At 38.9% G+C, this 27,836-nt stretch overlaps 1 protein-coding gene across 3 annotated transcripts in view; it reads right to left on the bottom strand.

Annotated features, from left to right (window-relative positions):
- MMP16 (matrix metallopeptidase 16) overlaps positions 1 to 27,836 on the bottom strand; it is a 292,273-nt gene that overhangs the window by 34,810 nt on the left and 229,627 nt on the right. For all 3 annotated transcript variants that reach the window (XM_058528990.1, XM_058528989.1, XM_058528991.1), the window contains one exon: positions 4,167 to 4,305. In XM_058528990.1, coding sequence (XP_058384973.1) covers positions 4,167 to 4,305 — 139 coding nt within the window. The remainder of the gene's footprint in view (positions 1 to 4,166; positions 4,306 to 27,836) is intronic.

The following is a 27,836-nucleotide window of genomic DNA, read 5'->3' on the forward strand; positions in this document are numbered from 1 at the left end:
TATGTTTCCATGTTTTTATAATTTGTGTACTGACAACTCCCACTGCATATGACATACATCACACATATTATTTTGCCCAAAGTTCAGAAAATTATATAAACTATACCAAAAAATGAATTTTTAATTGTATCCAGTGGATTCCGTTTCTTCTTAAGATATTTATAAAAGTTCATTTGGATATCACGTTATACTTATTTTTATATTATTAAGACAATATTTATACTTCATAACTAAACACTCATTTATACGTACATTTGAATCCACACCTTCAAATACTTATGCAAGATGAAAGCAAGCATAATACTAAGTATGTTTAGGAAATATGTGGTTAAATGAGTTTATATCCCAACATCAACTTTAGTTAAGTAGGGGGAGTAAAAGACAAAGCTAGTTAACTATAACTATATAATATAGATTAGAAGAAGAGAAAAATATAAAGGATGATCTCTATAAGGAAAAAGAAGGGAAAGACAGGGAGAAAGGAAATTAAGGCAAAGAAGGCCAATTAGAAAGAGCAGCCAGAAGAAGAGCGATGCTCAAATCCATCGGTAACAGTGGTCCAGCACGGCCAGCGCAGGCTGAGACCAACCTGTACAAGGCTGTGACTATGGATGCACATCGGGACTTGAATTTTATTCTTCATTCATTCAATAAATCTTGGTTTAGTGTTTCCTATATTCCAGGCATCGTTTAAAACAGAAGTCAGCAAACTATGACCAATGGCCTGTTTTTGTACAGCTCATGATCTAGGAAGAGTTTTTACATTTTTAAAGGTTAAATAAAACAAGGTATGTAATAGAGATGGTATGGGCTGCAAAGCCTAAAATATCTTCTATTTGGTCATTACTGAAAAAGTTTGTCAACCCCTGGTTCAAGATATTGGCGATACAATGGTATAAAAGTAAAAAAAAAAAAGGAGAGAAGACCTTGCCCTTATGGGGCTGACAGTCTAGTGGGAAGGATACAGATGAGCAATAAATAAGTGAAATACATCGTTTGCCAGATGATATGTAGAAAATTAAAGTAGGGAAGGGGAACTGGACTGCTGGAGATGAGATGCAGATTGCCTCATGGTCCATAAAGCAAAATGGGATGACAGACTTGGGCTGAGGAATGATCTGATTACCTGGACTTTTTGAGGGGAGAAAGGCCGTATAGAGATGGTGGCAAGCTGAGAGAGTCATTTTGACTGTGACTGTTGTGGTGAGGGTAGGGAAGGAGGTAGTGTGTCATCTGAAGCCCAAGGTGCCCGGGCTCTTAACTCCCCTGCCAGTGGTGAGGTGCACACTAGGAAAGGGGGTGGTCTTACTGGGAGTATCCAGAGCTCCTGGCTCCCTCTAGATAAGAATGATGTTTAGGAAAACAGGGCTACATGTTCACAGCTGAGTTTGGAGAAGGTTTATCTGAAGGTAGTGTGGAGAATAAAGCTGGGTACCTGAGGGTGACTATAAATATTCAATAAGAACATGATTACCCTTCAATGTTGTTCCCAGCACAGACACAGATAAAAAGAAGTTAATCTTGTCAATTTGCTGTTTTCTTGTTTAACCTGAGGGGTGACTCAAGGGTCACAAGGAGTTATGAGCTTGTTTTGCAGAAGAAAGAGAATGCCTTTAAGAAAGTTACAATCACCAGATAACCAGCCCCCAGCTGCCAATGATGCCCAGAAGTCTGGTTGCCCAACGGCTTATCTGGAGTGAAAGAAACATGGACTTACCCTTCGTTTCTCTGAAACTCCTCCTCCCAAGCCGCTTAGCTCTATAAAGACCCCCTGCTCTCTTCTTTTGTGGAGGTGGATTTGAGAGAACCTATCATCCTGCCTTCTCATTTTGGCCAATTTGAATAAACCTTTCTCCATCTCCAAAGTGTCTCAGTGATTGGCTTATTGTGCATTGGGTACAGGAACTTGAGACCAAGAGGTTTGGTAGCAAGTTTAACCTGGAGGAAGGAAGCGCCACAGCATGGTCCTTAGAGTGATAAAGTTCCAAGATTAGACATATCCAGATACTGGCAATATAACAGAAGAGACTACTGAGAAGCACAACATTCTAGAAGTTGAATAAATATGTGACCAGAGACAAAGGTGTTCCTGTTGTTAGCATCAAAACATAAGAAACACCATGCTGAGCCCAACTGTGTGTACTTATATTGCTTCTATTAAATACAGTTGGTCTCAGCCTTTTATTGAAACGTTCGTTGAGCACCAGCTATGCACCCAGCACTGTTCTAAGAACTGAAAACACAGTGGTGTGCAAGCAAATATCAACAAGAGCCATCGCTCATGAAATTTACATTCAAATGCTGTAGGTCATTTCAAACTTTCACAAGGGCTGTGTTCAAGTTGGAAGGTTCTACCTTCAAGGCGGTGGCCAGGGAGGCCACTTTGAGGAGGTCTTTTTATGCTGGCTGTTGAAAGATGGAAAGGAGCTAAACGTTCTGAGAGGGAGTGAGGAGAGGCAAAGTGAACAGAAGCGGGGAGGCCCCGAGGCAGTAAAGAGCTGTCAGAACCCTGGCTCATGACTGTGGCAGTCCCTCCTCGGGCGGTTTTGTCAGAAAGCACTATTGATCCTGGGAGGTGACGGGGACCCCTGGCACAGCCCTCAAGCCAAGGCCACCTCGGGGTTTTTCTTCGCTTCTTTCTGTTGCCACTATTCATGGGACCAAAGAAGAGTGTAGGGGAGGGTAATTTCTCTCCAAATATCATGCCCCTAAGATTCAGAACCTTCAGATGGTATCCCTCCTTTGTCCACAGTGGTTCAATAAACGTCCACTTCCTTTATATGGTTACTATAGACAGCAGGAGGGCAGTAATATTAACAGTATTCATTCCAGCAGCAGCAATGGCTGGCATTACTGAGGGCTTACATGTACCATGCACCTCACACATAGTAGTTACTTTAGTCCTCACAAAAACCCTGAGATGAGGAACAATACTAAACCCATTTTCCAGATGGAGAAACTGAGGCAAAGAGAATTGAATAACTTGCCCAGTTCACGTAGCTAGTTAAGTGTTCAAAACTGGCAGTAGGACTGCAGAACCATCATGTTCTTATAACTAATGTTCTATACCCCCTCTCTTCTCAAGGCACAATCTGTAAAGATAAAATAAATTCCAGGTCTATGCTTTCCTTTTATATGTGTGTTTTGGACCTCACTTAAATGTTGCAAGTGTTTCCCAAACTCCATGTTTTCATTACCCTTATCATTACTATGAATGCTCTAGTTTGATACTGAGAATAACCGCTGTTTTTTTTGGTTGAGATCCCCTTTTCTTTCCCTCAACCTCCATCCCTGTTTAAGCTTATTTTCATCCTTGAGGCTCCTGAGCACCACACGCAATCATATTCATTCTGCACTCTAGTTCTCCTCAGTGTCAGCTCAAATACGTTCTCCCCACAGTTCCCTCAGTCCTCCAACTCCATCTGTCTCTTCTCCCTGTGCTTCCCCCACACACTTAAGATTTATTGTTTTGAACATCAGCAAGTCTTAGGATGGAGTACCAGTACCAGGCACTCCACTAAGTTCACTTTACCAGGTAACCACACTTTTGCATGCCAGGCAGCGAGTATTCGTGCAATCAAAATTTGTCACTCAGATAAATAACAAACTTAACCGATTTCATTGGATGAAATTAATGGTGTAAATTTTTTCTACTCATAACTTTTCCTTGCCATTATCAGCAATTTCTTACTTTACTGGAAGTTATGTTACTCAGTTAACATAAACTGACTAAATCAAGAACAGTTCAAGAGAGAAGTGAAATAGATTTCATTGTATAAAACAGCAAGCAACTCTAAATACTCCTAAAGAAAAATACACCCAAAACCCTTACTTAATGGAAAAATAGCTTTTAATTAATTCATTCATTCATTTATTTTACTTTTTTGGTGCTTTTAAGCTAAATCTAAAAATTCTAAGACATCACAATGCCTTCTAAATCTGGCTTATACACGATAGTACCGTATGAAAAAAACATAAATTAGAAAATTAAAAATTATCTTTGATTTTACTTCATTTATATTTCTAGTCAACATACGTGGTTCATTGCATAAAATGCATTAAACCCACTCAACAGGTGTTACTTGTTTCTCTCTCTGTGTGCTACAGGACCCTGGAGAAAGTACCAAAATACTACAACAGAGCAAGACACAGCGCACAGTCCTTACCTTTAAAGAAGACGAAATTCCCGTCACTGTTTTCATAAACCGCGTCGATGCTAGGAGGCAAGCCCCGCCAGAAGTAGGTAATTTGCATGGGGTATCCATCCATCACCTTGTTGTTCCTGACACGCCAGAACCACTGGTCCTGCAAACCAAGAGAGAGCACCTCAGCAAACACTCAGGCAGCCGCGGCATCTCAGTGCAACGGTTCAACACTCTCAAAACTGAGCCAGTGTCATTGTCACTGCCCTACATCGAAACAAAGAAACAGCTAAATGACCTTGACCAAATGATCACAATAGTCTTTGTAATGAACTACCCAATCTCTAATCCACACAGTGTGATCAAAAATATAACGTAAAAATACTTCACCTTAGCGTTCTAAAATTCTAAGATTGGCATACTCATCTTTACATTATCTGCAGTGTTTTCTAGACGGAAAAACAGAGGTAGCACAGACAAGTCGTTGCCAGATATGTGGATTCAGTCAGCTTTCCTGAACAGGAGAGCAGTGTATGGACACATATGCATCTTAGCATCTATAGACATAATGCAAGATCTCCACACCTAAAACGTTGTGGATGAAGTAGGGAGGCCAGACCTCCTGGAATGCCCATGTTGCACCTACGACATGTCCCATGTAATCATAAGTAGAGTCCTTATTTACCCCCAAATGTGCCCTCGCCTGGATGATAAATTATATAGTCACCCTAAAAGAACAAAGTTATCTTGAAAAAAATCATCAGAGTGGACTCCAATCTGGGTCAATTCCCTCTCCTATAGGCTCTCACGACATACTGTACGTCACTCAATCACAGCACAGGCCATTTTACGTTAAAAGTGTCTGTCTACTCTTACCTCTAGTGTATAATACATGACTTTCCCCATAGCAGGTATCTATAAATGTTGTTGAATTAATAATTAGCCTACACACAATATGTTTCACCATAAATTTTTACTAGTAGCCAAAGAACTTCCAAAGAAAGATACTTGATGACATCAAATAGTTTTCTACTGAAAGTTTCAGAATAATTTAGAGACTATTCGAAGTGCTTTAATATTAGAAAAACTGGGTATATTTTAGGAATTAGTTTCTAATAAATTAAAATTTACTACTTCACTATATTTCAAATTTCAGTATTTACAGAGTTCCACTTAGAAGTCATATATCTGTACTATTAGGTAAGTGCATATCACAAAAATACTTCTGTTTCAATTCTTCTCTGCTGTCCTCCCCCAACTTAGATATTAATAAACGATTTATTATAGGGCTTTCCCAAGCTTTTAGCTAAGAATAGGTGAGCCTTACCAGATTTCCTAGGATTTGTTGGTTACTCATATATTCCTTCATACACACACACACACACACACACACACACACACACACAATCTACTAAGGATTCTTGGAATTCAGATGATATGATAAAAATCAGCCTTTTTCCCATCTAAATCAATCCAGATATTAAAATTTTCTTAGGAACCTTTGAATAGTTGCACTTGGTTCTGGTTATCATGGGCTACTAACCTCTGTTATTTATAAATAAAGGAGGAAGAAGCTTAGTCAACGGCTCTGAGGTCACATCCCCCTCTTGCTTTGTCCGTTAATAACTGTGTCACCTTGGTCAAGACACTAGTCACTGAGTTATTACCAACTAACAACTGACTCACAGTATGATGACTTTATTAAATATAAAGGATGTTCTGAAGATCTGGCACATAGTAGATTAAACATGTTGGTTGTAATTGTTAAAATTATATTGAAATTAGTTATCCTACTTTTCTTGTTTATGGTTCTGTTTACAGTTTTGTCTTGTTCCTTATTTCCTCTTTAGAGTCAGCCAAATTGTGGCTCTAGGTGCATCTCTTCCCCCCCATATCTTCTGATGTTATTACCCTTTGTTGATGATTTTCCTAGTACCAGGCAGTCTCAATTAATAAATGTTTTGATTCACATGCTGGAGATATATTAAACTGATTTCAAAATACAAAGTTATTTCATGAAAAGATTGATCCAGGAAAATATATCTGGGCATGAAGATCCTGGGTTTACCGCTGATAGTGTGTGAGCAGGTGATATTCTGATAATTTAAAAGAAAAACAGCATTTTTGTCTAGCTACAACAGGGACTTTTAATTGGTTATTAAAATCATGCCAATCTCCACATAAAATATTCTTAAATTATTGTAATATATATCCTAAGGTAATAAATATCAATGACTAAATACTACTGAATTCTGATAAAGAAATAAGTGACTATGAGTATTTATGGTACAATGAAGCTGAAAGATCTCTAAGCTGAAAAATAGGAAGAAATCAGGTGAAAAATCTCATCTATTCTACTTTTTCTCAGAGAAGCACTTCACCCCACTATATCTCCCCACACACTGAGACAGGGCCAGTGGCTCTTTGGGACACAGACATATGGTGCAGTCTGAAGACAGGAATGCAACCTCAACTTGCCACTAATAAAGGAAGAAATGAAAGTTCTGCCTCAAGATAAGCATAGTCAACATGTTGAAATTCAGAAAGAATTGTGGAATGCTGGGTGAATTCATGACTGTTTCTCGTTGACAGCAGCCTCGGCAGAGAGTCATATAAATTGCAGATATTCAGGCTGTGACTCTATTCAATTTATCCACAACCTCTGGGTTTAGCAGAATGCAATGGTACAGATAATTCAGCAAGTATTCGGTCACCGAGGATGTAAACACATGCCATCATCACTACAGACTGCCATTTCAGAAACGGGCCTTGTGACTAATTCATGGAGAGAGGGTATTTAAAATGATATTTAGGTCTCTGTGCAAAGTTTCCTTCCAAGTGACACGTTCTCTGGCCCCCATTTCTCAAACCTATCCCCTCACCCCACCCACACCCACTGGCTCTCTCTCCCCCTCCCTCCTTCACTGCAATTACCACTGTTCACACAACATGTCTTTTACTTATTTGTTGTCCCCTCTCTCCCCACTGGAATACAAGCTCCATGATGGCCAAGAGTCTGCCTTTTGTTTGCTTATGGCTCTTGCTTCCAGAAAAATGCCTTGCACAGAGTAGAAGCTCAGTAAGTGTTTCTTGAAGGAAAACAAAAGTTAAGAAGGAAAGGGCAAAGTAAAAGCAAATGATTCTTTTAGAAGCCAGAAGCTATACGGGAGTCACAAGAACATAAAAGTTCTACTCGACTAGGCAGATGTTTAGCACACATTCTGTTTCCTAGAAAGGTGTGATATGTAACAGTCCTTGAACCATGGAGGAAAACAACATCATCTTTCCAAACAATGTGGGCTTCGTTTTGGCCTTTGATGTAAAGGCAAAGAAAGAGGAGTCATCTCCAGAGCCCCGGGTCTGCTGTGTGTGTCTTGCCTCTGGCCTCTTTTTGGCTACAGTCCCTACGGTAGGGGTAGGAGGGGGTAGGATACATACCCCGAGGTATGCGTATCTCACAGGTTATTATGAGAATAACCATAGGCAGCACATGTGCAAAGTCGACTTACGAAAAAAAGCAATGCTTAAAAATTACCAAATAAGGCACTGGCTCAGTGGTGTAGTGGTTAAGTTTGCGGGTTTGGATCTTGGCCACGGACCTACACCACTCACCAAGCCATACTGTGGTGATGACCCACATACAAAATAGAGGAAGATGGGCACAGATGTTAGCTCAGGGACAATCTTTCTCACCAAAAAAAAAAAAAAAAAAAAATTACCAAATAGGGATTCCTTCTTAAATGCTGATATTTCACTTCAGAAACAGGCATTCCTGGATTTACATGCAGATTTTTCTTTCCATGTAGCATGGGGCCCAAGCAGACCATTTTGTCCACAAAGACAACAAGTCCACAGGGAACTGCACAGTATACACCATAAAGCAGCAACAGACATGCAGTTTGCTTTCCTCCCATCTCCTTTAAAATTCTGGCTTATAGCAGACATATTGTTTGCTGAGAATTACGCAGAAAGTGTCCTCCTGCTGTCTGAATGTGCAGATGAGGATGTTATCGATCTACTATCAGTAGAGGATGCCATTTTCAGGCCTCTTATTAAAATCCAGTTAGTAGAACTCATCTACCCTTACTTCTCTTCTGAAATGCAGATTTGTTTACTTGACCGACAACTTGATGGAATCTATGACCGTCTCACGTGTCCAAACTGAACATTTCCAGAAGGCACCCGCTGTTCCCTCAGCCTCTCCTGCCGTGCCGCCCTGGGCTTCCTCTGTCCTTCCCACTCCTGAAATAGCATCTCGACTCTCTTGATTCCTCGCCATCGTCTCTGTCACCAGCCTACTCCAAGCTGCAGTGTCCTTCACTGAGACGACTGCAATGCCGTCTCTAAGTCACCCATCTGCCTCCCACGGCATCTAAAACAGAATTCAAACTCGGGCCCTGCCTCCAGCTCCTCAGGGCCCCGTGGGGTCTCTTGTGCTCATGGCGCTCCAGCTACGTCAGCTTCCTGTCAGTTTCTTGTTCCAGTCGAGCTCTTTTCTCCCTCAAGACTTCTCCCACGCAGTTGCTCTCCTCTGAATGTTGTTTCTCTTCCTCAAACTCTTCATCTGATCAACTGTGAATCATCTATTAGCTCTCAGCTGAAATATCCTTTCCACCAAAGGCCTTACCTGCCCTTACACTGAAATTAGGTGACTCTGTTACACCATTTCATAGTCGTCTGTAATTTCACTTTATAGCAGTAAAACAATCTGTTACTATATTATTGTTTTTGTGACTTAAAGTCTTCCTCCTGCTCCACTGTGCTCTATGCCCCACAGGGGTGAGGACGGTGTGGTTGCTGAATTACCAGCTTTGAGAACTCTGTCCAGCACATTGTAGGAGCCCCACACATATTTAAAGGTCAAATCTATTTTTTTCATCAAACCACATGCAATGAAAAACACATATACATGCGTATTTTTAATTGTTCAAACTAAGGTAACTGCTTAATATGGGTATCAAACTATGTATTAAAATGAAATTCTAATCAAGGGAACTCACTAGCTATGGAAAAAATTAGAAAAATATTTATGTCTGTAATACATATTTGTTTACAAGTAATCATGTATTGTTTTTGAGGACTTAGGATGTCGCTTGGAGAGTGCCTGGGAAATCTGGTGTTTAAAATTAATCCAGTTCTTAAGAAAACAAAATCAGACATACAATAATAGTGAATGAAAGACATAATAGTGGCAGCTATATGCATAATAAGGGGAAAAGGCAATTTTTTTGAATGCTGAAAAAGTAGAGGAAGCAATGGTGGCCTTCTGCTCTGTGGTCGCCCTGTATTTGCTTCTCCTGCTTGAGTAGGTATCTGACACACCGAGCTGGATGCTCTCCAATGTGGGCCCACCCTTGGTAGCCAGACTCACCTGGTCCACAGGTGACTGGAGTTTGGGAGGTGGCCGTGCATGGGTAACTATGCTCATCTGTGCAGAAGTGGGAGCCAGACAGACGTCCAAATGGTTACCCATCCCAGGCCACTGCTTCTTTGAAGAGGCAAGAGAAGTGAAGTGAAAGGACGAGGACAAGACAGCTGCTGGCCGTGGTTGGAGTTAAAGAAAGGAAAAGACTGCTGTGGTACAACTGCTCTTAAATAGCTAGCACTTTCCCCACTGGACTGACCCATCGTCTTGCACATAAATCAAAAGCACAGAGAAAAAGCCAAAGGTCAGAATTTCTTATAAAAATTTAACATTTAAACAATGTTTAATAATACCATATGCTAGAGTGTACACCTCCCAATCATGTACGTAATTACTGAGCCTACTGGAATAAAAATTGATAATGATGAATGCCAATTATTCAGCTAAATTCATTCATTTTTAGTAATATATATTACTGAATCCAGCCAATAAGTTACCTGTTATTTTTTAAAAACTTTTTATATTGAAGTAACCATAGATTCACATTGCGGTTGTAAAAAATAACACAGAGATTCCTTATACTCTCCCCCAAGGTTCCCCAGCGATGGCTCTCGCATAACTACAACGCAATATCAAAAGTAGGACACTGAACTTGATACCCTCCACCGAACTTATTAAGAGTTCGCCTGCTCCCTCCTGTGTGTATTTACGCTAATTTTAATACTGAAAGTGCACCTTCGCAATGCAGAGAGGTGGCAGGTGCCACCTTAACCAAGTGATCCAGCTTTGCATCAGTGACAGTGGCAGCTTGATATTACATCTCCTAATGTGATGCAATATAGAACAGCCGGGGATCTGAAGGTCACAGAATCGTCTACGGAGCACAAACACGTAGAAAGCAACCCATTTAAAGTAGAATCTAACTGAGCCTTTAGACTTAACTTCTTTCAATTTATAGGAAGAAAGAAAGAAGTTAAATGATGCTTAAACAATCAAATACACCCCAGAATGTGGGATGGTCTATAAGACAACTGGCCTGGTCTCAGCAACAAAAAAAAAGTCATAGGCAAAAAAGGCTGGGAAGAACAGTTAGTCCAAAGATCTAAATAGCAGAATAGCCAAATGCAACGCCTGGACAGTCACTGGATCCTGGAGGTGAAGTTTCACGAGATCCACAACTTTCTCTCAAATGTTTCACCAAACACTTAGGCATGTGTGGTGCATTTGTACACACACGTAAGAAAATACAGGCAAATACTAACAGCTGTTAAATCTAGATGCCACATGTGTACATGTTCATTCTTCCAACTTGTCTGTATTTTCAAAATTTTTCATAATAAAAAGTTTAAAATATATGCTCATTTAAAAAATCTGGAGAATACATAGCAATCCCTTATCACAAAATATTATTATATTATCTCTGTAAATATCTGTGATCGCTAAATACTATTCTGGTTAGCAAAGGTAACATTATTAAACCTCCATTTAAATTTGAAACTATAAATAATGCTGCAAGTAACATCTTTGTGCTTTAAAAAAGAAACAAAACTATATTCTGTGTCATTTAATTAAATGTAATATATGCTCCATTCAACAGAAACATAGGTGGACTGGAAATATAAATCACTCATTGTAATACCATACAAATGTATTATAAATTCATCAATTTGATTTCACACTAAACTATTGTTTTCAGATTCACTGTCTATACAGAGAATTGCAAAAGTATTTTAGTATTTAAGGAAAGAGAGCAGCACCATTTATATTTAATTAGCTACATTTCTTTTTCAATATTGGAAAAGAAAAAGTAAAATTATAACTTGCAGAAAAGAACTATTAAGGGATGCTTAATAGATGTATCTGGCAAAGATAATGACATTCTGAGAAGCTTTCATTATCTTATCACAAGAGCTGACACAAACTGGCTTTTGGTATATAAACCTTAGGAGAAAACCTGTTCAAAGCAACCATTAAAATATACTTTCTCACTGAGACAGTCATGAATGTGTGCAATGATTTTGCAGGCACAATTTTCAGGGCTCATCAATCAAAGATTAACCGGAAGTAATTCCAGGAGAAATAATGCAGCAGTACATCCCAATAGGTCAAACCACTCTGGATAGTGTCTGCATGTTTGAAAAATGCTCAAAACAAAGATTCACTATAATAGGGGAAGGAAGTAACATATTAACAAGCAATTCTTCTAAATCATTTCAAAATTCACAATTTTGGAATCTCTCTTAATGTCTTTACTATTTTGAAGGAAGAATGTCAGAATTAACATTTGGATTTAGAAATGTAAATTATCTTAATAAGTAAAATGTATAAATTTGTGTTTCAAAGGAAAGCAGAACTGGCATTTTCAGAATATTTTGTTTACTACTTGGACTAAATTTACATGATACCTTTTATAGTTTCCCAATGTTAAAAAAAAATCCTTTGTTTTTAGATTAATTTATGTTCAGAAATCTGGACACCAAAGGGTTAAGTGATATGTCAGCTATGGATCACTTTCTTATTGATTACTATTTATTAAATCCTGAGATAAAGAATATAAATTTTTAAAACTTAAAAATTCATAATTATACATAATATAACATAATAACATAAATATTTATGTTTTTATTCCATTTCTACATGTGAATAAGGAATGGTAAACAAACATTGCTGCACCAAAAGTGTGTTTAAGACCCAGAACAGAAAGATCTGAGGATCAAGCAAAAGATGGGTCTGTGCGTACCGACACTGTTTTCTTTTTAGGTCCTTCTATCTTCCTGTTTCCTCTCGCATCTACTCTTGTTCCGAAGCCACTTTGCAACAGTAAAAATGCAGAAAAGAGCAATTTACTAAAAAATGCTCCATCGACACACTGCATTTAGGGAAAGGAGCCTCAAAGTCCAGATACGATGGCATCACACTGTAGTATGACACTCTCCTTTCTGTTCCCCCTCCTTTGGGATCTGACGATCTTGAATATGGGCAGGGGGATCTAAATCTCAGTTCACGTATCATATAATTCAGTGTTGAAAAAATATAAAAGGTTTCATTCTTCCCCCTGCACTAGCAGTTCCGGATTCCAAAAATATGATCTCTTTAAGGGTGTACATTCAGGCTAGAGGGGAGCAGAGGCAAACATCTAATTTGAAAGGCTCTGTGAAATGCTATTATTGCTGCCTCTATAAAATGCGAACTACCATCTAGCGAATACGACGAGCTGAAAAACAGCTGCGTCCTTAGCACACCTATCAAGAATTACCATCCCTTTATTTTTGACCTGAAGAAAGATGTCTCATTTACAATAAAAACTATGTTCTTGCTGAATAAAGTATGGGGCTATTTTTACTCAAGGTACCTAGGGCAGTGTACTCAATTTAGTTTTTTAACTACCCAATCTAAAGTTGTCTCCTCGGTCTTTTTCTACCAACTCATCATGTTTTATTTTCTTCACAATACCCATTGTTCTCTGAAATCATCTTGTTTATTTGCTCACCTGTCTCTCATCAGAGCTCGCACCTCATCTGTCTTATTTGAACATTGCATCCTCAGCCCTGGAACAATGCCCAGCACTGTATGTTTAATAAGTGTTCAAAGACAGAGAAAGACACAGGGAGAGAGACACATCAGCGAATCCTCCTTGGCCTGGATGTAGGGGGACTGGTTGGTCAATATTTAGCTAAAGTGTCCCCATAGAAAGTCTTCTCCAGGCCCTTACTGCCCCAGTAACACCCCACATCTACCAAGGAACTGAGACACTGCATGGAAATTACCCATTTGCCAACCTGTTTCTAAACACTCTTCTCTTTCCCATGAGCATCATTACCATTCTTTGCTTTCTCCGTTTTTTTTAAGACTCAGTTCAGGCTTCACCACCTTTGGGATATTTACTTGAAACTACGCCTCCTATTCCCCCAGGATGCTTCTTGCCCTTTAGGTGACCCCTGTTTATTCCCCTTGCATCCTGTAGCGTAAGACACGCTGCGGAGGGTGGGAAAGAGAGCTTCTTCATGACGTGACACAGGGAGAATCAAAGGGCCGAGCCAGACCTACGGACTTGCTTCCTCTCCCATCAGTCGTGTTCTTTTCCCCTAGACCTCACCAAACTACCCCAGGAAACTCACTGGGTCGAAAGAATGTGCGGAGTGGAGCAGACGATCAGCAATAAGGATAATATACTGAACAGAAAGAAGAGAGTCATGATAGACTCCCTTTAACAGCTCTGAGTGAGTGCAGAGGCCTCAGAGGAGGGACAGGTGGGGGATGCCCAGGAGGGAATGTGCCAGAGAGACACTTTATTTCCTTTCAAAGGGACATAAAGTTACTTGTCAACAAATTAGGCGTTAAAGGCCTATGTTGAATTAGAGGTGTGCTCCTAAGAGATAAGGGGTAGATTGGGCAGAGAATTCCCAAGAAATTACAAAGCAAAAAAAACCCTGATAGATTCCTAAGCGACTTTGTTTCAGAGTTCAGGAGCAGTTGCTGCCTAAACAGGAGAGACTAATCCTCATTACCATGGCCTAATTGCTTTATGCTAATGTGCTCTTGAAAACTTCCTTCTGTTGAACATTCCTTCTGTTGCCACCTGGTTGCTGAGGATTATTTACTTCAACAGGGAGTTCAAAAGGTAACTGCCCTTCCTTAAACTCACTCTTCCACAAACAACTTGATGTCTAGTGAAAGAGAGATGAAACTCAAAGGTAGTCGGAGGGAAGTTAGATTGTTACTGTCATCAGCAAATGGAATGCATCTGTGCTGCTGGTTCATTTCTATCAAGTGAAACAAATATGAGTAAGCACTATTTGCTTACTGTTGCAAAAAAAAAAAAAGAGACACTTCTCCAAAATAAATACAAGTAAATAAGTTTCCCAGTCATTCAGCCAAATAATGGAGACCTGAACAACTACTGATGTGGTCAAATAATTTTTGAAAATTATTCTGAACAACAAGGAATCTAATGACAGAAGATGAAATAAAATTGACATACAAGATTTGATGCTTTGTGGAAGTATAGAAGTTTAACATAGTAATATCTTTGCATAAAAGAGATGGTACGTCTCTTTCACTTGGCTGGAGGATTCGTAAATTAAAAGGAATTTCAGAAGCCTCTGAGGGCAAGGAAGGAGGGTGTTGACTGGGCTCTCACAGGAGAAGGTTAGGGGTGTTAAAAGGAAGTTACCACACATCATACCACAGGAACGTACAAAATACTCTATGCTCCATCAGGCTGCGGGTGACAGTGGGCGAGAAAAGACATGTCTTCTTGGGAGAAGGAGAGACGAACTTTGAAGACCGGAGAAGTTTAAGCGGCATGTGGTGGGGATGGGCGCTCCAGGAGGGTGGAGTGGTGACTAAGAGGAGAGAGCGCGAGTTCTAGAAGCAACTGGACTCATATCAAATGTGATATGAAATGGAAAGATAGCAGCTTGATGGGGCATCCAATGCCTAATCAGTAAAACAGAATATATAAGAACACAAGCATAGAAATGAAGGACTAAAATGTGGAGGAAATGAAGTAAACACAAAGGTAGAATTAGAAGGGTCTGACACAAGCTGTGCAGCGCTGTGCTGCGACTCGGGCAGATGTTTGCCTCGGGTTGGAACAGATAGCTCCAGCATCTCAGGAGCGAGCAGGTGGCAGTGCCTACAGAAGAGGCCTCTGAGTCAGGTCAAGTAGTAAATGCGAAACAATGAAAATGCCAAGTGAGCAAATCAATGTTGTAGATAATAAAGAATAAGCCAAATTAGGTGTTCAAGAGTTTTAAAAAATGTGTTAAAAAAGAAAAAGTGAGTTTATGTAAAACATTTAAATAGGTGGGAAAATTCCTTCTTGCTCAATCGCATGGATTTCAAATGCTCATTTAAAACTTATATGTTGGGCGATATAGTTGAAAATTCAAGTATAATTGAGATTATGTAACCCGGTCTGTATTTCTTCATGAGGATTCAAATTCTCATGGAAGTGAGGTGACAAAACTAGCTTATTTAGTTGAGCAGTTTAATTGTTCTATATGTCTTCTGCTTATATATAAAGACAGAAATAAATTCCCATTTATCTTTTTTGCAGGGTTGCAGAACTTTTCAAATTTTCTTGATTTTTATTGTGTGGTTAAAAAAAATTGGCAATTGTAATTAGTTTTGAAGACATCATGAATATAGATGAATCTCCCTTTGTGCCACACACCTATTCCTGAAAAGTTGGTTATTGATTATTGTGTGAAACAATACTATTTTAATTGAACTAAAAGGGATTAATATTTAACGGAACAATATTAAAGAAAATAATCATTTTACTTTAATTTTATAAGGTACTCTTTCTATCCAAAGCTAAACTAAACCAACACAAAAACCATTTTTGTATTGATACAATGTTTCTTAATGTTAGATATTTATAGCTCAGATATTTTGTATCATGCCACAATTAGACCATTATTTTCTAAAAGGAAAATTCAGTGGGTTATTTTAGGCATAAAGTGAGTGAACTGGTGATGTACAGTCTAGCTCTCTTATCCTCTGGTGCTCAAATTCAATAGCAAAAAATTGTCAATTATTTGACACTTTAAAAAGTCATTTGTATATTACTGACTATAACTAAAAATGTGTCTATACCACATACTTTTAAAGAACTTTACAAAATATGCATTGCTTCATTCAATTCCAAAGCTAAAGTTGAAGGCTGAAAAAGAAAAAATAAAGATGGCCTTGGGTAATACTGAAATTATTACTAGTTTTAGTGGTTTGAAAATGTCTCATGTGATCCAGATGATACAAAACCAACATCATGCCAAATATCCTTCTTAAGCACATATATTTGAGGGCAATCTGCCAAGCTAGAATAACAAAAGTCATCTAGATTGTTTCTGGAAAATGTTGAAAATGGGAAAGTCTTTCTTCCTCTTTCCTATTAACCTTCCAAAACATTTTTCACCCACAGTAACTTCATTTTGGGGCTCAGTGAACATTATTATTTTCATAGCTGATTTCTGCAGGTTTTTCTTTAAAAGATTAGCAGCAAGCAATCATCATAATTAAACAAAATATTCATTTGTATGATAAAAAAATCAGTTACTTTCTACTGTTAATGACCAATAAACAACACAGATCACCTATCGCTTTGCCATATTTTTATGCTATCATTCATTCTTGTTAAATGATTTCTTTTTTTTTGGATACAACACCAATAATACCTCCTTTTTCCCCTAGAAGATCCTTACAGATTGTTCCTTCCTCAATCAGATTCTCTCACTGCTATTTCTTATCAGTGAGAATAGTGGAAACTATGACTGTAAACACAAAACACACCAAGGAACAGAGGCTAACACTCTTCCCTTTATTTGTATCTTGTTCTGGTTGAATTCTTCCCTGTGTGGAGTGTTGCACCATTTCCTCCAAAGCCACAGAGGGGAGAGGACTCTACATCAGCCCGCGCCAAAGGAAAAACAAATGGGAAGGTGCGGTGGCAGCACGTGACTAATTCATTATAAATATACTGTGTTTAAGATAGCCTTTTAACCAATACATTACAAATCAGGATATAAATCCCATTTTTATCTTTCATTGAAACTCCAAAGGTGTGTCTTCAGAATTTTAAAAAAGTAATTAGTTTGTATGGTCCAAGACACTGATAAATTATTTAAAATTAATTCTCTAGATCTGCTCTCTCAATATGGTAGCCATTAGCCACAAGTGGCTATTTACATCTAAATTAATTAAACATAATTAAAAAAATCAATTCCACAGTTGCACTAGGCACCTTTCAAGAGCTCGATAGCCACATGTCACTAGTGGCTACCATACTGGACAGCACACATACACAGAGCATTTTCATCATCACAGCAAGTTCACTGAACAGTGCTGGATGTTCAATAGTCCTTGATGGATGTTATGACTTTTTCCCCATCTTGATTTGTTTTAAGCCTTCCATATTGCTAACCAAATAAATTCCTAAATGCAGTAGTGGTCCTAGACTATTGGAAAATGTTGACTGAGATAATCCTAAAGCACCAGTGTTTCCACAGCCAATCTTCAGCAGAAACAGTATAAGTGTTGATCAGGAACTGCGACTGTTTCTACAACTCTGCTGGTGCAGCTGAAATGCTAATTGTGGTACCCTAGGCGGAGGCACCATGACTTCAACTTTCAGAAGCAAAAACTTAACATTATTTAGCTGTGGGTCTAACTGGAATGTTCTTTCCTCGTATCTTTGCATTGCTGGTTCCTTTTGCTATTTAAACTTCAGCTAAAATGTCACCTCTTCAAAAAGACCCTTCTTGACCATCCAAACTCGAGTAGCTCCCTTCCCACCTGTCTCAATCTCTAACTTCTATCATATTACTCTGTTTCATTTTCACCACTGCATTCATTGATGCCTCTACACTTAGGTATATTTATTTGTTTTCTGACTGGCCCCTCCTCCACTCACATAATGCTCATTGTAGAAGAAGGATTTTGTGGTGTTCACGGCAATATCCCAGACCCTAGAAGGCTGCCAGGCAAAGGTAGCCACCTTATAAATATTTATTGCATGAATAAATCAACAAATGCATTGGGTAAGAGATTAAAGTTATTCATGGTGGAAATACGCTTTTGTGAAATATAAAGGCATTTTTTCAAGTAAAAAATACATTCACTTTTCTCTCCCAATTTGATCTTTGTCATTAATTTTCTCTAAACCTTACATCTGAAATGTAGTAACTTCTAAGTTACACATTGTACACATAATTTACCTTTATAAAAGTTAAATAAGCAGTCAGCCTATAATAGATGAGATTGGCCATCTGTAGCAGTAACCCATTCAAGAGATAGTGGGCATCTCATGGGGACTGGGGATCCATGCAAATCCATTCAAGAATGACCAGGGTATGTAAGTCTCAGGTCCTAAATATTCTAAAGAAATCCAGTGTAAGTGGAAATTTTGAAAATGGGATTTTAATTGTACATTGTCTAGAAAAGGGGGTATAAATAGGGAGATTTTGGTCTGGGGGACTTCAGTACTACCCAGGGGAGTGTATGTCCCGAAACCTTAACACATGTAACCATGTACAATTCCATGTGCCAGCAGTAACACTGGGAGTATCAGGCTATCAAAAAATGATGGCTTCAGGGACACCATTAAGATTATCTAACTGCTTCAGAAGTAGCCTTCTGATTATAATATGGCTTATAATGCAGAATTTTTTTGAGTATAAATAATTCATATTTTTCTTTGTGATAATTATAATTCTCACTGTAAATTGATACGTCATTTTAGCTCTTGCATCAGCCAGTCTTTTGTGATGTGAGTTTGTTAACTGAATTCTTCAGAGCTCGAACCCCTCAGGCAGCCCGCCCCATGAACTGAAGGACCAGACCTTGAAACTCTGTGACTTTCACCATAAATAACAGCTAGCCTCCTTCCTGGCCGTTTTTAGCATCTCCAAGTACAATGCAATTCTCGTTTACACTACCTTAATTTTCATCTGTATCCAGATTTTGGTTGTTCTTTGCATTTTTTTCATAAATTAAATTTAAGACAAAAGTTAAAAAACAGTTAAGAAAATAACACAAATAATTGTTGATATTTTAAAATAACCACATTGCATTTTAATAGCAGAAGAGACATCATGTCAGCCCTTACCCAGCTAGGCAGATTACAGATGCTGAAGTGTTAAACCTCATTCCAGGAGTGTATGGGTTACAGTTGAACATGAAATACAACCTTAAATGGTTCTTTTCCCTTTTATTTTAATCTATCTACTAGCAATTTCAATGATGCTATAAATGTTTCATGTTTGAAATGCATAAGTAAAGACATTTAAGAAAACAATCTCTACGTGCTATATCAGGGTCTGCCCAAAGCCCACACTGAATTCTCACTTTAATATGAAGTACCATAACATTTACTTAGGATAAGGTGGGCCTGTCTTGGGCCTAGACTGAGGTGGAGTTCATTACTGGAAATAACAGAAAGAGCTCTTTATTCCATGTATAACATAACCACATACTGTGGGTTTTTGAGGCAGCACAATGGTATATTTTTAATGTAGGATTCATTTCTTTTCCCTAAACACGCTTTAGCTCTAAAATAACTATTCTATGGTGGTTTCCTCGATGTAACTCAACAGAATCCTTGCAAATAACAGATACATACTAGATAACCATAGATTCTACTGACAAATAATATTACTGCCAAAATAATTTATTAAGATTATTTTTGTCTATTATTAATCTGTAGACTAATTTATAAAGAAATTAATTATAATTATCTGAAATGATTGATAGTAATTATAAGAGTAAAGAAATATTAACTAATAATATTAAGTGATTTTTAAATTAACATTATTTTATTTATTTATTTTTGTGAGGAGGACCAGCCCTGAGCTAACATCTGATGTCAATCCTCCTCTTTTTTGCTGAGGAAGACTGGCCCTGGGCTAACATCTGTGCCCATCTTCCTCCACTTTATATGGGACACCGCCACAGCATGGCCCAACAAGCGATGTGTCGGTGCACGCCCGGGATCCAAATCGGCAAAGCCCGGGCTGCTGCAGCGGAGCGCACACACCTAACTGCTTGACCCACCGGGCCAGCACCCTAATTAACATTATTTTTAATGCCAAATAATATGAGTTATTGCTTTATTTTCAAAATTGTTTATCAATCAAAATTGTGAAACATGAGGTAAACAAAAGAAATAGTACTTTTCTCCCTCTTGCTGTGTTCTATTCTTTAATTTATGTAGCACAGATCCAAAGTGATAAAGGTGTCTTTATTTTTAAAATTTATAAACTATTTCACGAAGTATTTATGATATTGTAGTACTGAGCTCTCTCGGAAATGAAAGAGGGACATGTGGACCAGCAACGCATCCCAAAAGAGGTTGTGTCTCTGTGTCACTCCTCCAACATGTCAACAAGGCAACTTCACACCGAAATGTCAGCGGTAGGAAAGTCTGTCCATGTACTTTCCAGGTCTCACGGAAAACTGCTAGTCTCTGGGCTGCTGCAGCAGTTAACAGGTTTTCCTAGATGTGTCATGCACAGCCTCTCTGTGCACCAACATGAAAAGGGCCTTTAAAGGGATGTCAGCAGCTTCAGAAACTGCTTGTCAAAAGGATTTCAGTTTTCTTTCTTTGGCCTTCCTAACCACTTTCAAAGGCTTATTTCATTCCCGGTGGTTTCCATACTATTAACGCATATAGCTTGCAACTGTAACTCAGGGTGGGCCACATGGTTACAGAATTACAGACAGAGCTGATTCCGTACGAAAATAAAAGACAGCACTCCACAGGTTTTACAGTACGTTAATATTTTGCTTCTGGCAATGGTGAGTGGAATACCGGAAAAGAACCAATGATTTGCTGAAAGGCATTAAAAAAGGGCTCTATTAATTTTTCCCTGAAAATTGCCTTAAATTTTTTGCAAGTTTATTGTAATTCTCACAATTATGGATAGACTGGGATGTCCAGAGAATTTTCTTTTTTCACTTCTTTTGCCACTAGAAACATAGCAGGGAGGACAGACTAAGAGCCTGGGGCTCTAGGTTTGACCCTAGCCTCCGGCTTGGGTCTTCCGTGTATCAGCACAAGTCATTCACCTCTTAGCGACCTCACTTCCCCATCCGCACCATGAGGAAAGGATGCTCGAATGCCTCTTCCAGTTTAGGCACAAAGTTGCAGGGAAAACGGGAGGAGTTGACAAGTTTCTAACTCTGATAAAACTCAGAGGAAAATTCACAGGAGCAGCTATCCTATTTACAAATATGTGAAAGATGAACAACGAAAAAAACACTCTTTATGAATTAGTGAGTATTGTTTGTAGGGCGATTTTCTGCTCTCATAAAATACACTTCACAATTGAGTACAGCCCTTAAACCTGAATCCATGCCTGATTATGTAATGATTCCATGAAAACGTAAGGGCATCCCTGAATATATTTCCTTGAAGAACATTGTCAAGTTTTCAGCTGAGCATTCAAAACACTTCCCAAACCACTGATGATCTAGAATTCATTCATTTAACAGTGACCTACTTTCCACCTCCAAAAGTTAGGTGCTATGCTAGCATTGGAAATACAGTGGTACACTAGACAGTGGTATAAAAAAGCCAACTGTAACTGTAAAACACCCAACAACTTTTTATTATTTGTACCTCACAAGGTTTTGAAACACTAAAAATTCTATTCTTGAAATACTGCTAAAGGAAAAAATACTCAAAATATTGTTTATTTACACTGTTATACAATATTCATTGCACAGGTCTATAATCTCTTATCCACGATTCTAAAATTCAAATAGCTTGAATAAAGAAAGTTGTTTCTTGAGTTTGGAACAAACTTATTTGGTAGAGAGCCTGATTTGAACTTGATGTGAGGATTTTTAAAGACTTTACCCTGCGTATTGGGACTATTTATAAATTGCAATGAAGAAATATTAGTGGGTTTGATTAAGGGTTGCTTCCCTAGATCCTACGGGGGTATTATGAAAGAAATGTTTAATACATTGAATTACTAATAAAAAAACTTTTAAAAAGCCATACTTGGCCACATTGTATTAAAATGAAATTGGCATTTCCACATCCTTATTTCAAATTTGAATGTCATTGGCAATGCCATTTTGAACAAAACTGAGAATTTCATTTCCTGCTTTCCTGTTTTTTCAGAGGATCACTACAATTTTTGTTTTTTGTCTGTTAAAAATAAACAAGATAAGTAGAACTAGTTCAAAAAATAGGGAAATTAAATTACTGGTCTTTTGTCTGAGGCCTTAGGTATGTAATTACTGCCTGCCTGAGCATTCTATCTAGAGACAGCCCCCATCAAGAAGGCTGATCAGAGCCTTCCCAGCAGGCAATGCGGAGCCCATAGGGTTCATGAATACGCAGCCCTCAAGTGAAGTCACACTCTCTTCTAGGAAGTGCCATTTAAATATGGATCTGTGTGACTGGGTATCTTTTCATTTTTTAAATTTCCCAGCCAGTTTCATTAGAGACGTGAGACAACATCCTAACATTATAAATTCTAACACTGAAAACACTGAAAGTGATCATATTTATTATGTTCAGCAGAGCCATCTTACCACAATACTCTGAAATCTAAGCATATGGCCTCTGCAGTGACAACTTCAGTGTGAGGGAAGAGATTACTGAGGCAAATCTGGCTTCCTAATGTTGCTTCTTGTTCTGCCTCTGAACGTACACAGAACAGCCCCTTCACATCCCAGTGCTGTAAATATTTGAGGTCACCTGCCCTAGCCCTTTTAGTGATCCTATGGGAAAGTCAGCAATTATAACTTTTCCTGATATGAGTTTTGATATAGTAAATTGGGGAAAATGTTTAATGATTTTAGTTTAAATTTTTACTATTTGAAAGGAAAAAGCCACTTATTTTTAAGTTAAACTAGAATATCATCTATATTGATCCTCAGTAAACAAGTTGCCAAGGATTGTTTCCATGTGTGATTCAGGCTACTCAAATAGTCTATTCAAACTACGGGAACAGAAAAAGACAGGAACCTGGGACACAGGAACGCCCCATCCTCCCCTGAAAGTGAGAATTAATTATAAGGAAATCTACAATCAGATTGTTAAAGAATTACAAAGCTATGTTCAGATTCAAGGAGGCATTACTAGCAGGAAAGATGATACATTACAAGCCATTTAATTTTTCAAAAAATGAATTTAAACTGAAGAATGTGGAGCTATCGCTGAGTTTAAGAAATTTTGGGAATTTGGATATTGTCAAATCCTAGAGTTAGTCAAAACATGGCGTCCAGGGCACAGCCCTCCAGATAGGCAAGACTGCTCAAGACTTCTGCCCCACCTGCAGGATGTAGGGTCCAACCACAAAGTCAGAGGAAAGAGCCCACACAAGACCACCCTCACTTGTGACAGCAAGTGCAAGTTCTAAGATTTGAAGGACTCAAAAAACTCTCTGAAAACTGTCATACTTATGACTACCGTTTCTCATGGGGAGAGAATACAGATCAAAAATCAGCTGAAGGAAGAGATTCATAGAGCAGCATCTGAGAAGCCTCCACTGTCCTCAGGATGTATCACCATCTTGGTATCAACGCATGACAATACCCATGGAGTACTGCCAACCAGGGAAATGCATCTGCACTTCAGGGCCCAGAGTTTTTACTGGGGCCTCATTTCGTAGGCTTGCGTGATTGACTGACTGCCCACAGGGCTGGGTTCAACATCTAGGTCCACTGAGAGAACATATAGCCCCCACCCTCAGCCACACGACCGGTTCTTCTGGTGCAGCCAGCCTCCACCCCAAACCAAGGCACTGCCACCACGTGTGACATGGAGGACCTCCACAAGGCCATGGGCCAAGGCCAGGCCTCCTTTGGGCCAATTCTTCATAAAACAGCAAGTATTTATTTCAACGGTCAAGGTATGTAATTACAATTAAAACAAACAAACAAAAAAAAACAAAAGAAAACTGTAACCAAACCCTTAGCTGGAAACACTTAACATTCATTGACTTTCAAGAAAAGGAAAGCAAAGTAGGAAACAGCTTCAGCACCCAGTATCAACATCACTGAGCTCTGGTGTGACACACAGGAAAGCAAACCCAAGTATAACATTATGAAAATTAATTTACCAATACGAAAAGGAAAACCAAAAAGTCTATTAATTTGTAAAAAAAATTACAGCTAAACTTGTGAAAATTTTTAGATGTTGATGAAATTATATGACTATTATTTTGATCTCATCTATGGATAGCAAATATGTAGATTCTTTTTAATGAATTCTTTACTTTAATCACCATAATATAGCAAAATAAATTTCCCTATGTTATAATATCTATTTTTTCTTAGAAATGCTGAGATAAGAGATATAGCCATAATGAATTCTTTTCACCAAGTCTAGCTTATGGAATGGTTGACAATATCCAATCTCTATATGCATACTCTAAAAAGAACATAAGAACCAATTTATTCACTATAGGGAAACAGAATTTTTTTTCTTTTTCTTTTTTTTGTGAGGAGTTCAGCCCTGTGCTAACATCTGCCAATCCTCCTCTTTTTTTGCTGAGGAAGACTGGCCCTGGGCTAACATCCGTGCCCATCTTCCACCACTTTATATGGGACGCCACCACAGCATGGCTTGCCAAGCAGTGCGTCGGTGCACGCCCGGGATCTGAACCAGCAAACCCTGTGCCGCCAGAGCCAAGCGCGTGCACTTAACCACTTGCGCCACCGAGCCGGCCCTGGGAAACAGAATTTTTTAAATGAAAGCCTAAGCGGGTGAGGAAGATAGGCAGTATTGAACTAAAATTTTACTTCCCAACCTTGATCTAAATTTGTCATATTTTTCAGGCTTCATATCACTTCTGATAACTATTACTTTGGCAACTGTATTCTCTAGAAATTTCTAGCTTTTAAGATACCTGAAGCTTCCAATGTAACATATTCTGACTTAATGAAATTTAAAACCGTAAAACTTACATAATGGTATCACATACTAAAAACAAAATTCACCCTCAAATTTGTGCCAATGATGTCAATGTCTCATATTAGTGCAGCTCTTTGAAACATCGAATGCATTTCACGTATGTCACCCCATGGCGAGATGGGTTACCCAGCTATTATTATTTGCCTCATTCGATATATGTGAAGTTTATAGACCAAAAATGGAAATTCTCCTCACGGTAACAATATCCTGCACCAACAGCCATGGCTCTTGACTTCTAGTCTAGATTTCTTTTCGGCAGAATATGTTGTTTTCTTACCAAAAACAGGAGATAGCTCATTGTCAGTTCAAGTATCTCTTCCTCAGAAAAGCCTTCCCTGATATTACTGATCAAGTTTTAAAAACAGAAACAAACAACTGTTTGTATGTTTTTATTGCACCATATACCTTCTTTCCTTTTCAGTTACCACAGGGATCATTTTACTTGTCTTCTGATTCGGTGATTAATGGCTGTTTCCCACACTGAACTGTAAGCTCTTTAAGAGCGGTGGCATTGAGGTAGCTACAAAGATTCTCATCTTACAGAAGAAAAGCAGTCAGTGGTGGAATCCTAAAGCCTGGGCTTTTCCATTTTTACCACCATCTACTATATTTTCTTCAACACAACAGGGACGCAATACAAATTCATCAAATAACTAAATTAATTAAATATGACTAAATACCAGCAACCATTCCCTGTATTTTCCTACATAAACTATTTCCCACATCATGTATTTACGCAATGAAAAAAAAAATCTCCCACATATACCCAAGAGGGGGTTAGGGGAATTGTCCTTACATGTATATTTAGTAAACTGTGTGATTTTTTCAACAGTCTTCAGAATTCTAATCATATAATTTACTTTTCATCTTTTATTTGATCCTTTGTTTACGTGAGCAATAGGGAAATGAGGTTGATATACACAATGAAGATATTTTAGTTAATTTATAACATTATATGAAAAAGTTTCAGGAATCAGCCAGAAGCTTCAGCATTTCTCTTCCTGGTGGTAACTGCGAGTTTGTGGACAACTTGGAGAATGACGTCTGTTCCGAGGGACTTGAGGATTATGAATGAGGAGGTTTACGTGTCAGTGGCACACGGATGGCCAGCTCTTACATCAGCTCCTTTGAGCGTCGGCTCAAGGATATAAACAGCCTTTGTTTGCTTAATGTTCTGACCAGTAACTGTCACAAGTAATGCCCTTTACAAGGGAAGCAGTGCAGCCTGACCAATGCACAGACTTGGCGACTGTCCTAGGAGAGGCAAAGAGCAGCGGTCTAACAATCGCCACACTTCATTCTCCACTAAAATGCGTCTTGTCCTTATAAAACAGATTAAGAATATGATGCGCCTTTCTTTTGAATAAAGTTTCAGTAAATAATATTTATACAGAGAAAGGAAAACATCGTAACTTCTTTTTACAGGAGTCTCAAGATTCTGGTACTTGAAAGACCATCCAGTTACGGGGAGGACATCTTCTTGTTGTCTGGCCCTCTCGGATTCCCTTCCCAATTTCAGCTCCCTGTGACCTTTAAAGGCAAGCTCTATTTTTTAAAAAAAATTCAGTCCTGGCCCTCTGAGATTCGTCCAGCCACCCATCCCTGGTGTTGCAACTCTTAGAGCTGCCCTTTCATCCTGATCCTCAAATCCCTGTGTTGCTACTTGTCTTCATTGCCACCTTTTAGGAATGGGGCTCTGTCTTGCTCTAACCAGTCCCTCTCCCAGGAACCAGTATTTGCTCAACATTTCTCATTAGCTCTGTCCCCACATTCTGTTCCTACCTAGTCACTCCTACTCAGTTCTGTTGGCCAGTTAACCAGCCTGCAGACGCAGCCTCAAGTTCTCAACATGGCATGGAAGATCCCTTATGAAGCAGCCCCACTCGTGTCTCCCCAGTCTCATGTCAGATTTCTATACTAAGCTTCATTAGCTTCCCATTGCTCCGCACCCCTTCTTACCTCCAAGCTTGGCTAACTTCACATGGCCCTTACAGATGCAGGTCAGATCTCCTCCATAAGAAGTCTTCCAAGTTCACGTGGCCCTCCTGTGCATTAGCCTATCACAGCATATCACAATGCATTGTGACAATCGAGTTACTGATGTCTCTTCTGCTAGACTATTACCTCCACAGAGAAGGAACAGGGAGTGACTTGGCCATCATTTCATTCCCAATGTCTAACTATTATTTGGTAGCCAGTCAAAACTTAAATGAATTAAAGAATAAAAAAGAATGAATAAAAGAATACAGTAGTTAGTTTCTTCAGTGCAAGCAATGTTGTCATAGACTTTTTGAAACTGGCAAACAGTTAGCCATTGACGATTAAGCAGCTAGTAACTATGGGTGATCAGAATTGGCCACCTCAAAATATGTCTCTGCCTGAAAGACACTTTGACCCCCACCCTCCCTAACTGACCAAAAAAGTTTGGGTTGGGAGGCATGCCCCTAAAACAGGCCGTCACCATAGACATCTCCAGGTATCTGGGAGGGTCCTTGCTAAGCCCATTCTTAGTTCTGGTTACCCTTTGTAAGAGACACTTACATTTGTAAAGGAAATCTCCACTTGTAAAGGTATCTTCTTTCCTGTACGAGGAAGAAAGGGGGGATGGCCTCACCTAGAAACTTATCAGAACGGAAGGTGAGGACTTAAATCTGCATGATAAACTTGCCCATTGTTAACTGTGTTGTTTAGGCAATATGCTATCTGACTCCCACTAGGTTCCTATAGGTAAAATGCCCCTGGAGCAGGGCTCACCACGGTAATGGGTGTTTGAACTATTTTTTTCAGGAACTGAAAACCTTGTCCACTTCAGGCCGGATTGAGAACACCAACGCATCAACTGGGCCCCCGCAGACATGTGTCTGATAAGCAGACATGTCCAATAAGTGACCTTTTG

The sequence above is a fragment of the Diceros bicornis genome, chromosome 33 (assembly GCF_020826845.1).
Source record: "Diceros bicornis minor isolate mBicDic1 chromosome 33, mDicBic1.mat.cur, whole genome shotgun sequence".
Classification (NCBI taxonomy): Eukaryota; Metazoa; Chordata; class Mammalia; order Perissodactyla; family Rhinocerotidae; genus Diceros; species Diceros bicornis.